The sequence below is a fragment of the Orycteropus afer genome, unplaced genomic scaffold (assembly GCF_000298275.1).
Source record: "Orycteropus afer afer isolate SDZICR_OR568_19922 unplaced genomic scaffold, OryAfe1.0 scaffold00078, whole genome shotgun sequence".
Classification (NCBI taxonomy): Eukaryota; Metazoa; Chordata; class Mammalia; order Tubulidentata; family Orycteropodidae; genus Orycteropus; species Orycteropus afer.
The window spans coordinates 9,533,597-9,546,982 of record NW_006921665.1 but is presented as its reverse complement, the minus strand read 5'-3'; the positions used below and the strand labels follow the sequence as shown (position 1 = coordinate 9,546,982).

The 13,386-nt window shown below is 39.6% G+C and overlaps 1 protein-coding gene across 1 annotated transcript in view; it reads right to left on the bottom strand.

Moving 5' to 3' along the window:
• TIAM1 (TIAM Rac1 associated GEF 1) overlaps positions 1 to 13,386 on the bottom strand; it is a 202,333-nt gene that overhangs the window by 114,094 nt on the left and 74,853 nt on the right. Inside the window, exon 10 of the mRNA XM_007941289.2 lies at positions 5,652 to 5,733. Within this exon, the coding sequence (XP_007939480.1) occupies positions 5,652 to 5,733 (82 nt within the window). The remainder of the gene's footprint in view (positions 1 to 5,651; positions 5,734 to 13,386) is intronic.

Sequence of the window (13,386 nt, the reverse complement as noted above, 5' to 3'; positions counted from 1 at the left end):
AGGATGTGGAGAAATTGGACCCATCATCTACTACTGGTGGGTATATAAAACGGTGTAAGCCATTGTGGAAAATAGTTTGGCAGTTCCTAAAAAACAAAAAATGAAACAGAAATTACCATATGACCCAGCAATTCCACTCTCAGGTATATCCCAAGAAAACTTAAAGGCAGGGACTCAAATATATACTTGTACACTAATGTTCACTGCAAGCACTATTTACAATAGCCAAAAGGTGAAAACAATCCAAATGTCCAACAAATGAATGGATATTCAAAATGTTGTACAGACATACAATGAAATATTACTCAATCATCAAGAGAAATGAAGTTCTGGTATGTGTGATAATATGGATGAACCTTGAAAACATTCTGCTCAGTGAAATAAATCAGACTTAAGAGAACAAATACTATATGACTGCACTTACATAAAATACCTCAGTCAGGAAATACACAATGACAAAAGCTTATCAGTGATTAAAAGGGTATGCGATAGGGTAGTGGGAAGTTATACTGCTACTTTATTTTTTTGGAAACAAAAGAGAAAGAAAGAAGTGAAAAGAGGAGGGAGGCATTCAATCTAATAACTGTAACTGATTGTGAAATTTGCACTGGGAAACTGGGTACAAGGTATGAGTCTGATAAGCAGATCAGACTTCTCAACTGCTTAGGGAAATCTCCATGATTGGAAAGAAAGAAGACTGATGAAAGGATAACGGCAATAGGCTCCTTTCAGAAGACCACTCAAACGGAAGCCAAAAAATGGCAAAGTGTAAAAGGCACTTTACTTATGCACTAGAAATACCACTTCAGAACACCCATTCAGAGGTCATGGAGACACTAGCTCCTGCCAGTGGCTAAGTGACAGGTCTCCCCACACTCTGCTGTGTACTATTGTGGGGTCTAAGAGTCCCCAAGGGGCAGCTTCCATTTCAAGCTGACAAATAATTTGCACTCTGAGGAAGAAAAAAAAACTATAAACATGTCCTACTTTAACAAAGAAAACACCCTGTAGCTGGATTTTTTTGAGGTAAATGAAGAACACAATGATTTTCACAATTCATCCACCAAGTCATTTTTTCTCCTTTTAAATAGGGAAAGCAATATTCTAACTCCCAACAAACAAATCTCATACAGCTCAAAATTACCACCAGCAAGGGACAGAGGGAAATTATTTGATATAAATCCAATGTATCCAGTCAATCAGAAGGCTTTTAGTTACAAAGACTGGAAAGCATCAGGAGTTATCAACTGGAAAAATGATCATGAGAATGGAAGAAGTGAGAAAAACTAAGTGAAGAAACCAAGACCAAACTCATATGATAAACAATCAAAAATCCCTCATACATTAATAGTCAAAAAGAAATCATGAGAACAAGAAATACAGGGCCCAGCAAACAGTGAAAACTCAGAACATGGAACTAGCTCATACAGCTATAACATAAAGGGGACATATGACCAAAGATGTAATCGTTTAAGAAGTACCCAGAGAAAAATGAATGCTCACTAAAACAAATTTACTGCAATAGTGCATTCTTCCACTCTGAGGCAGCCTAAGGGATCACGATTAGAGATCATGTAACTATTGGACTTAATTTTGATAGTAAATTCTAAGACCTACTGTGCTGAAGTAAGTAGAGGGGCAGCATTAGAAAACAAAAGAATTAAACATGTGTTAGTTAATCTTTAAATCTGTTTAAGTTGGAAATTGAAATCATTTTTCCTCCTTTAAATGTTTTAAAATAAAAGACAGCATTGGGTTTGCACAACTCTGTGAGTGTGTGTATGTGTGCATGTACACTTGTATTTGTACTCTGTGCCAATAACATGAACATATACTGAACTCTACATATGCCAGGAAGCCACATTTAGAAAAGTGCTAGCGTTAGGCATGTTGTTGTTGCTGTTGTTGTAGTTAGGGGCCATGTTAGAAGTTGATTTCAACCCATAGGGACCTCATGTGACAGTAGAACTGCTCCACAGGGTTTTCTAGACTGTAATCTTTACAGGAAAGGAGCTCTGGTGGCATAGTGAGTAAGGCATTTGGCTACTAACCAGAAGGTCCATAGTTGAAACCTACCAGTTCCTCCACAGGAGAAAGATGAGGCAACCCACTTCCGTGAAGATGTACAGCCCTGGCAATCCAGTGGGGGTCACCACAAGTTGGAATCAACTTGAGGGCTGTGTGTGGGGTGTTTTGTGGGGGGGAAGGGGGAGACCTTTACAGGCGCAGATCACCAAATCTTTCTCCTACTGAGCCACTGGGTAAGTTTGAACTGCCAACCTTTGGGTTAGTACAAGTGCTTAACCAATGCACCTTAGTATTAGCTATTAATAGGCTAAATTTATAATCCTTGGTAGTTTTTGAGGTCAGAGGCAACCAGGTCTCCTAGGATTGGGAGGCTTCTCAGCCTCCTTGATCAATGTGTTATTTAAACACCTTATGCCGACATGAACCCAGGCACTGAGAAGAAACGGTTTAACTTAGGTGATTAGTGGTGCATAGCAGGGCTTTCCAAAGTGGAGTCCAGGGACTGGTACAAACCGTGTAACTGGAATAATGTAAGGCCAGACATCAAGCTTATACACTGAGGACCTTGTATAGCAACATGACATTGCTATAATGTCCAAACATGGAATTTTGTATTTTCAGAAGAAAGCAGTGGTGGTTCTCAACAGAATGGAAATAAAAATCAAAAACAAAAAAATATCTTCTCCCTTATCTCAGAACATTTGAGAAGAACTGCTTACAATAGGTTGAGGCTTACTACCCCATTACACCCTCAGTGTGCAAATGTAAATGGCTTCTGTAAGCAATTCAATTACTGTAATAAAGAGTACAGTGATATTTTACCCAGTTGCTATTTCTGAGTCCAAAACCCACTCACTCTTAGAACTGGATTCCAAGAGCTTTAAGATTCAGCCTTCTCTTGCTACAAGCTACCATAAGTAGATACCCAGTTGCTGTCAAGTCAGCTCTGACCCACAGGCAACGCCATGTGTGTCAGAGTAGGACTGTGCTCCATAGCATAATCAATGGTTGATTTTCTGGAAGCAGGTTGCTAGGCCTTTCTGCCAAGATGTCTCTGGATGGACTCGAACTACCACCTTTGGGTTAATATCTGAGTGAGTTAACCATTTGTACCACCCAGGAACTGCTATTACTAATTTTTTTTTTTTTTTTTTGGTATCCCCTACTGCCATTCATCACATTCCTGGTCCCTTTTCAATGTCCAGGTCTTGAGTCAATTATTAACCTAACCTAATCCACTACCATCAAGTTTATTCTGACTCATAGCAATACTACAGGACAGAGTAGAACCCCTCCTTAGGGTTTCCAAGGCGGTAAATCTTAATAGAAATTAAGTCATAAAGATAAAAGAGGAATCATCCTGGAATTTCTTACTTTGGAAGATCCAGGCTCTTATTTATACTACTGATACCAATTAGGGTTTTAATTACTAATGTCATGCTTCTGCTGCAGAATAAGCCTTTCATAAACATTTATCCCTAGTCATCAAAAACAGCCTTCTGGCTTTATGATATGTTTAGTTTTAAGGTCAAGAAATAAACAGCATGAAAGTGGAGTGCAACCAGCTAGGGGTTCAAAATTAGGTCCTCTTCTTTAGACCACAATACTCTAATGAGCATCATGAGATGAAGATTGGTTGCCTGTGGGAGAGATTGCAGGAGGAATATAATACCCCCCTGCTCCATAAGGGTTTGAAGAATTTCAAAGGCTAAAAAGCTAAATAACTTCATTCAGAGAAATCTTACGTAAGCATATGTAATGCCCTCTATGTCTTTTCAGCAGATACATTTGGCACAAAATAGGGCTATACTTCTCTGTCTCTGTGAATAGGTGTGGCCATGGGACTTGCTCTGATCAATGAATTGGAAGTGGGCTAGCACCTGATCTGCAATATTCTCTTTTCTCCTCTGCAACCAACACACGGTGCTTCAGGTGGCACACCTGGGTTATACAGTGAGAACAGACAGAAAGATCTCCAGGAAACGCACTGTCTTAGTTTCCTAGTGCTAGTGTAACAGAAACCACAAGTAGGTGGTTTAATGAACAGAAACATATTTTCTCACACAATTCAAGAGGCTAAAAGTCTGAATTCATGGCCCTGGCTCTAGGAAAAGGCTGTTTGCTCTAGGGGAAGATCCTTGTCTCAGCTTCTCCAGCCCAGTGTTCCTCTAACCCTTGGTGATCTCCACATGGCATCTATCTTCCCTCATTTGTGTTTGCTTGTCTCTGTGCCTAATGTGTTCTTGTTGTATCTCAAAGTTAGCTTTAGGACACAAAGAGAATCCTATTTCAAAATGGGATTACATCTACAAGTACAGGGGTTAGGATTCCAACACCTAATTTTTGAGGGACACAATTCAATCCATAATACCCACAAGCGATGCACTGCAAGTGTGAGAAATAAATTTTATTGTTTTGAGCCACTGTGCTTTGGGACCCTTTGTTATCTCAGCTTAACCTCTTATCTCCTGACTGGTAGAGCACAATATGGATTCCCCTACTTATTTTACTTAGCCACCAATTCTATCACTGTTCAAGTCATTCAGTGTAATGCTAAATAAAGAAGATCCATTTTCTACATATGAAAATGATTATAGATTTAATTGTGCTAGAATGTGGATACCTGTGTTAAATAGCCTGAGCATAGCAGGCCTCACTGCTCCCCTTTAGAGTCTTGCTTATAAGATTGGCTCTTGGCTGTCATGTGGGAATCTAGAGTTTGGGAGGGTTCCCACCACTAACTGATAAAGGTAGTTTACTGTGCCTAAACTATACAAACACCGTGGTTTATAAAGAACACTTACTTTTCTTCTGAGAGTCTGGAATTTTGGTACATGCTAGGTGGTGGGTGACTAAGTGACCAGCTTCCAATAAAAACCCTGGACCATCTAGTCTCCAACAAGCTTCTCCCATAAACAAGATCTCCCATGTGTTGTCACAACTCATTGCTGGAGGAATGAAGTATGTTCTGTGTGACTCCACTAGAAGAGGATTCTTGGAGGTGTTTCCTCTGCATTTTACCACGCACCTTCTCCCTTTAGTGATTTTGGTTTGTATCCTTTTGCTGTAATAAACTATAGCCATGAGGGTGACTGTATGCAGACTCCTATAAACCCTCCCAGTGAGTCAGAATCTACTCGATGGCAATGTTAGGGTATTTGGTTTCTTTGGGGGGGGCGGTGAGTCCTCCTTATGAATCAGCCAATCTGGGGGTAATCGTGTGTACCCTAGACACAATGCCAAAATGAGTTCCTTTTAGCATTACTGAGTTGGGGGGATAATGCATATGTTTTGGGGAGAGAGGTGTGAAAGAATAATTGCTTCCTTACTAAGGTATAAAACAGTCTAAAACGATCTACTCCCAATTTATCGACTTCCTGTCTATTATAGTAAAGTACCAATAATTAAAGTTATGAAATTTAAAGCCAAACTCTCATTATACCAAAGGCAAATACCTCTTTTTTCCTAATTTGGCTGCTCTGCAGGGCACAGAAGCCAGATGTGTTATCTGTTTTAAATAGGCTCCAGAGGCATTTTATTGAATTGTAAATAAGTACATGTTTGCACAGGAATTGCTTTGACTTGAAACACAAACACCAAAGAGAGAAGAAAAATAAACATACCATAATTATCAGCCACGGTATCTGACTTCTCAATGTGGATGTTCTGTGTGACTTTTGGACAAATTTCAATTTCTTTGTACAGCTGAAAATAACAAAGAGGAGTCTAATCAGGATTTCATTATAAATAGGATAATAGTAATGGTCATCATTTTGAAAATCTATTTTTTCACAACTTGAATGAATTTTCTTGACATCTCAATCTTTTTATTTAACTGAATTCATTAAAAGTCAAAACAGAAGCTTTATCATTCACATTCCCAAAATTAGGTACACTTGTTTGAAAAACAATTCCTCAACATCATTTTGTATGTTTTTTCCCACCTTATCTGGATCCCAAACGTGAAAAATGATGCTAAAGTAAGTGAAAACCTCCATAACTGGGCAAAAAATAAAATACTAAAATCAAGAAGAGATGATAAAGAATTTGGCATGGGATTCTTGGAAATAGGCAAAATCTCTGGGTTTCACTCTTTCTGTTCACATCCCAAAAAGTTCATGTTAGTGCGAAAACCAAAAACCAAACCCACTGCCATCGAGTCGATTCCAACTCATTGCAAACCCCCTTGGGTTTCAGAAGCAACAAATCTTTACAGAAGTGGATTGCCCCATCTTGCTTCCTCAGAGTGGCTGGTGGGTTTGAACCACCAACCTTCTGGTTAGCAGTTAAATGCCTTTGGTATTGTGCCACCAGAGCTCATTGTTAATGCAAATAGATAGAGACAAATTATAGCACTGAATTAGACAAGTCATGTGGATGGAGAATATTCTCTCTCAGCCACTGGATTATACCAAATTAGCTGTTGTCACTGTTATGTGCCATCAAGTCGGACCCAACTAACAGTGACCCCTCCTTGGGTTTCCCAGGCTGTATCACTACAAATGTAGATTGCCAAACCTTCCTTCGGAGGAGTGACTGGTAGGTTTGGAACACCAGCCTTCTAACCAACCAACCTTCTAGAAACCCAAGAAAGCCTGGAAAAGCCAAGATAATAGGTCAATGTGTAGTTCACATGTAAGAAACTTTATTATTTAAATTAATGTAATTGAATTTCACTTTCAAACATCTGGACATATCACTGTCATGACAAAAATTTATCAAGTTTTTACCATGTGGCCTTGTCCCTCAGACTAAGCACTAACCTCCCATGACCTCTACTTCACAAATGAAGAGAGTAAGGCTAGACAGAATGAACTTCGGTATGGTCATAAAGCCAGAATGGGCAGAGCTGGGACTTCTCTGGGTCTCAGGGCTCCAGAGTCATACCCTCAACCATGGTATAATACTTCCCACATCACCTCCTGGTGGAAGTCAAACCTGTTGTCTTTGAGTGGATTCTGACCCATGATGGCACCACATATTACAATGTAAATCTGTGCTCCATAGAGTTTTCTTGGCTATAATCTTTTAGGAAAGCCAAGACATTTGTTCCATGGTGCCACTGGGTAGAATGAAACTCTCAACCTTTAGGTCAATACAGTCAACGGCAAACCATTTGCACCACGCAGGGACCTTTGCTAGCACTCAAAACCCAAAAACCAAACTCACTGCTGTCGAGTTGGATCCGACTCATAGCGATTCCTTCTTGAGTTTCTGAGGCAGTTCACTACGAGAGTAAATTGCCCAATCTTCCTTCCGAGGAATGGCTGGTGGGTTTGAACCGTCGGACTTCTGGTTAGCAGTCAAATGCCTTAGGCACTATGCCACCAGAGCTCCTGCACTCAGAGGTACCAAAATAAAGGGAACCAACTTCTTAGTTAAGTAAGGTAGAGGCTATTTCTAAAATGTATGGTAAAAAATAAAAAAATAAACCTCAACACAAATGTGTCAAAAGCTAACTTTACTTTTTTGGTGCATTTGGAGGGGTGGAAGAGGTGAGCATAACTGTTAAAGATGAAGGAGCCTGGAAAACAGATGGCTGTAAGAATGCCAGAGGGGTAGGATGGGTGGACGTGTGTGTGTGTGTGTGCGCGCGCGTGTGCACGCGCACAGGTAGGAATATTAGCCATGGAACCAGGATCCTCTAGGATACCCAACGGAAATGTCCCTTCCACCAAACACAGTATGTTAAGGGCATAACTGAATGTTGTTTTATTTTTATACTTCAGAAAATTTTCATACAAATACATTCCCAAATTAGAAGAAATCAGTTATAATGACTTATTCAGAATATATGGCCACCAACATTTCAAGTAACAAACACAATAAAGCTTATGATATGCTTCCTAATGCCACAGAATGCTCAAAAAAAAATTTATTGTATGTGTTCACTTCAACTTTGAGCTTTACTTTTATTTTGCAAACGTCCCTGCGAGTCAACCTCTTCCCCCAGGTGGCAGTATATCACTGTTTGTTCTAATCATGTCCCCAGAGTTCCAAATGGTTTTCCAAAGATCCAGTGGGATAGGCTTTGCTAATACAACTTCTTTCTTTTCTCTGTAATTTGTGTAACACTCTTCATGTCTCTTACCAGTTTCAGACCATAACTTGTTATACAGACAGATGCCTTGCTACAAAGTCCTTTCTCAGTCTGGTTAGACCAAAGCTGAGTTTAATAAAAAGCACTAATACAAATCTTGAAAATTTCAAATAAGGTCTCTGTCTTAAAACAAGTTTTTTTTTTTTTAAATATCTTATTGGGTTTTTGATGAAAGTTTAACAGCAAACTAGGTTCCCATTTGACAATTTGTACACAAGTTGTTGAAAGACATTAGTTCCAATTCTCACAATGTGTCAACATCCTCTTTAGCAGCATTCTAGTTGTTAAGATACACTTTTAACGCAACTACGATATCTAAAACTAGAAACTTTGAAATTTAGCAGCTTTATGTATAAATATCTTTAACAATGAAGTGTAACATACATTTTCTCATTATTTTATTAAATCCATGACATAGCTTGTTTCCTCCACTTCCAGACAACAGATTAGATGATCAGACTTTAAGAAATAATTTGCTTACCCAGGGACTTGAGTTATCACAAAACTGCAACTATTCCTTACCATGTCTCTTTTTACTGACCTACTCCAAGCCACTAACACTCTTGCCTCACTAGCCTCACACTTGTTCTCCCTGTTTCTTTGCATATGCCCCATGGTCCACTGCCTACACAGCAGCAGGAATGAGCCTTAAAAACAAGTTAGATAACGTCCTTCCTCTCTCAGAGTTTCTCATGTAAGTCAGAATAAAACGAAACATGCTAGCATGTCCTCCAAACACCTACATGCCCAGGCCCTCATCCCCTGTACCTTCCTCCTTACTTACCATCCCCACTGATCTTCCTTATCATCCCACGAGAGCACCCCCACTTGTACACTCACTCTGCACCAGGACTCATCCAGCATTGTACCCTTACCCTAAGAGATGGTTACTTTTATGTGTCAGCTTGACTACAGTACCATCACCGTCTGTCAGGTTTGTCTCACTGTACTTGCATGTTGCTATGATGCTGGAAGATAAGGCACTGGTATTTCAAATACCAACACAGTCACCCATGATGGACAGATTTCAGTGGAACTTCTAGAGTAAGACAGACCAGGAAAAAAGAACTGGTAATCTACTTCCAAAAATTGTTATTGTTGTTCGATGCCATGGAGACAGCTCTGACTCATAGGGACCCTATATATAACAGAATGAAACACTGCCCAGTCCTGTGCCATCTTCACAATTTCGGCTATGCTTGAGCCCATTGTTGCAGCCATTTGTCAATCCGTCTCATTTAGGGTCTTCCCCTTTTATGCCGACCCTCTACTTTAGCAAGCATGATATCCTTCTCCAGGGACTGGTCCTTTCTAACAACATCTGGCCATTCCTCCTTCTAAGAAGCATTCAGCTGTACTTTTTCCAAAACAGATTTGTTCGTTCTTCTGGCAGTCATGGTATTTTGAGTATTCTTCTCAACCATCACAATTCAAATGTATCAATTCTTCTTTAATCTTTCTTATTCTTTGTCCAGCTTTCACATGCATATGAGGCTATTAAAAAGACCATGGCTTGGGTCAGGTACACCTTAGTCTGAAAATTAGTCAATGAAAACCCCATATATGACACAAAATAATGTCCAATAGTTAATACTGAAACATGAGCCTCCTATGTTGGAAGGCATTCAAAATACACAGTGGCTGCCACAATTGGACTTAAGAATAACAATTATCTTTAAGTTAGTGCAGGATGGGAAATTGTTTCTGTTGTACATAGGGTTGCCATGCATCAGAGTCCACTTGATGGCAACTAACAAAGAAACTGGCATCAAGTGGTTTCTGACTCATAGAGACCCTATAGGACAGAGTAGAACTGCCCCATAGGATTTCTGAAGCTATAAATCTTTATGAAAGCAGACAGCCTCACCTTTCTCCCGGAGAGCAGCAGGTGAATTCAAATTGCTGACCTTCTGGTTAGCAGCCAAATGCTTTAACCACTCCCCCACCAGAGCTCCTTAACAACAATGTACCAAAAAACCAAACTCACTGCTGTTGAGTCAATTTTGACTCACAGCGACCCCTCCTTGAGTTTCTAAGGCAGTATCTCTATCCAGCCACTCCTCAGAAGGAAGGTTGTGCAATCTACTTTTGTAGTGATACCGCCTTGGTAACCCAAGGAGGGGTTGCTTTGAGTCGGATCCAACTCGACAGCATTGAGTTTATGTCTATGCAAGTAGATTGCCCAATCTTCCTTCTGAGAAGTGGCTGGTGGAAACCACCAGCCTTCTGGTTAGCAGTCAAATGCCTTAGGTACTATGCCACCGGAGCTCCCAACAACAATACACAATTAATGAAACACTAACATAGGTGGTATTGTAAAGGTATTTTGTAGAAGCGATTAACATCTACAATTAGATTGCATTAAGTAAAGCAGATTACCCTAAAAATCAGTTGGATTTCAAGAGCAAAGACAGAGCTTTCCTGAAGAAAAAATTCTGCAGCAGTAACTCCTGCCTAAATTTCTATCTCGCTGGCCTGAGCTATGGATTTTGGACTTGTCAGCGCCAACAATCACATGAGTCAATTACTTGAAATAAATCTCTTTATATATCTCTGTACCTACCTACCTACCTATCCATGTATGTTGTTGTTGTTGTTGTTGTTGTTATGTGCCGTCGAGTCAGACCCAACTCACAGTGACCCTTCCTTGGGTTTCAAAGGCAGTTATCACTATAGAAGTAGATTGCCCCATCTTCCTTCCAAGGAGTGGCTGGTGGGTTTGAACTGCCAGCCTTCTGGTTAGCAGTCAAGTGCCTTAGGCACTATGCTACCAGTATACACACACATTTATGTAGAGACAAATATATATTTTTAAAATAAATCTCTCCCCCTTGCTCTCTGTCTCTATGTGTATGTATGCACACACACATGTATGATATGTGTATGCATGTGCATGTGTGTGTGTGTGTATCCCTTGTTATTGAGTTGATTCTAACACACAGTGTGACCCTACCTGATGGACTAGAACTGCCCCATAAGGTTTCTAAGGCTGTAATCTTTGCGGAAGCAGACTGCCACAGCTCTCTCTTGTAAAGCAGTTAATGGATTTAATCTGCTGACCTTTCAGTTAGCAGCCAACTAAACCACCAGGGCTTGTGCTCTCTAGTGTGCCCTTGCATTCACTCACATACCCCCTCCATATATATATTTATATATATATACATATTGGCTCTTTTTCTTGAAAACTCTGATATGGTCTAGAGTATTTTTCTCCAAAAATCTCTATGACTCATTCTTCACTCCATTCAACTCCCTGTTGCAATGTCCCACTGCAACTGCAACTGCAACTGCCTAATGCACCACCTCTCTCTAGCTCCCTGCCCTAACTTAATTTTTCTTCATAGCTCTTAACATCCCTGACACACTATGCATTTACATGTTTCTGTATGTGTCTCCACAAACTATAAGGTAGGTTCCACAAGGGCAGAAACATTTTGGTGTGTCCCTCAGTTCTTAGACCAGTTAAAATAGTGCCACACACATAATTGTTGTTGTTAGGTGTCATCAAGTCACTTTTGACTCACAGTGACTCTGTGTACAATAGAACAAAACACTGCTGGGTCCTGCATCATCTTCACAGTCCTTGCTATGCTTGAGTGCATCACTGCAGCCACTGTGTCAATCAATCTTACTGAGTCTTCCCCTTTTTTGCTGACCCTCCACTTCACCAAGAATGATATCCATCTCCAGGGACTGGTCCCTTCCATCGACATGGCCAAAGTATGAGAGAGTCTAGCCATTTTCACTTGTAAGGAGCATTCTGGCTACTTCCTCCAAAACAGATATGTTTGTTCTTCTAGCAACCCATGGTATAGTCAATATTCTTCTCCAACATCACAATTCAAAGGCATCAGTTCTTCTTTAGTCTTCCTTATTCACTGTCTAGCTCTCACATGCATATGAGGTGACTAAAAATACCATGGCTTGAGTCAGGCACACCTTAATCTTCAAAGTGACATCTTTGCCCTTAAACATTTTAAAGAGGTCTTTTGCAGCAGATTTGCCCAATACAATACATCATTTGATTTCTGGACTACTGCTTCCATGGGTGTTGATTATAGATTTAAGAATGAACTCCTCGACAACATCAATCTTTTCACCATTTATCATGATGTACTTATTGGTCCAGTTGTGTGGATTTTTGTTTTCTTTACATTAAGGTGTAATATATACTGAAGGCTGTAGTCTTTGATCTTCATCAGTAAGTGCTTCAAGTCTCTTCAACTTTCAGCAAGCAAGGTCATGCCATCTACATATTGCAGGCTGTTAATGAGTCTTTCTCCAATCCTAATGCCTTGCTCTTCTTCATATAGTCTAACTTCTTGAATTATTTGCTCAACAGATTAAATAAGTAAGGTGAAAGGATAACCTCGACACACACTCTTCCTGATTTTAAACCATGTATTATCCCCTTGTTGTGTCTGAATATCTGTCTCTTGGTCTATATACAGGTTCCTCATGAGCACAAGTAAGTGTTCTGGAATTCCTGTTCTTTGCAATGTTATCTATAATTTGTTATGATCCACAGTCAAATGCCTTTGTATAATCAACAAAACATAGGTAAACATCTTTCTGGTATTCTTTGCTTTCAGCCAAATCCATCTGACATCAGCAATGATATCCTTATTCAATGTCCTCTTCTGAATCTGGCTTGAATTTCTAGCAGTTCCCATAATTAATGCTAAGTAAATATTTGCTGAATGAATGATAAATAAATTCACTGATATTTCTGAAACTCTTTATTCCCACCTGTCACTTTAAGAAAACACATTAAGTATGGGCCTTTTCAAAAGTCAGTGTCTGTCTGGACTACAACCAGATTCATTATCATTCCATGGACTGGACCCAACAACCAAAAATCAGGAAAAAGTAGCCAAATAGGTAGCACTTACATTAAAATGAAACCAGCAAAGCAGGTAAGCAGATGACTAACTATGCCTGTCTATTCCTAAGAAACACATTTCCTGTACTTCAAAATAAACAAATTAGACCCCCCCAAAAATCTTTAAATATATTAACTATTGAATGGAAAAATCAATTTGCTATGTACACTTCCACCCAAATTATAATAAAAAGAAAAAAAAAATGCTTTAAAATCTCATATGTGAAGATGGCGGACTAGGCAGAAGGATTGCACAGACCCTCTTCAACAAAGAAAAAGGAAACCAATAAATACAGACACAGAAGATAATCTTGGACCCCTGAGCCTTGAAGGAAAGGATGCAGATTTGGACTAAACCCCAACTAGCAGAAGAATT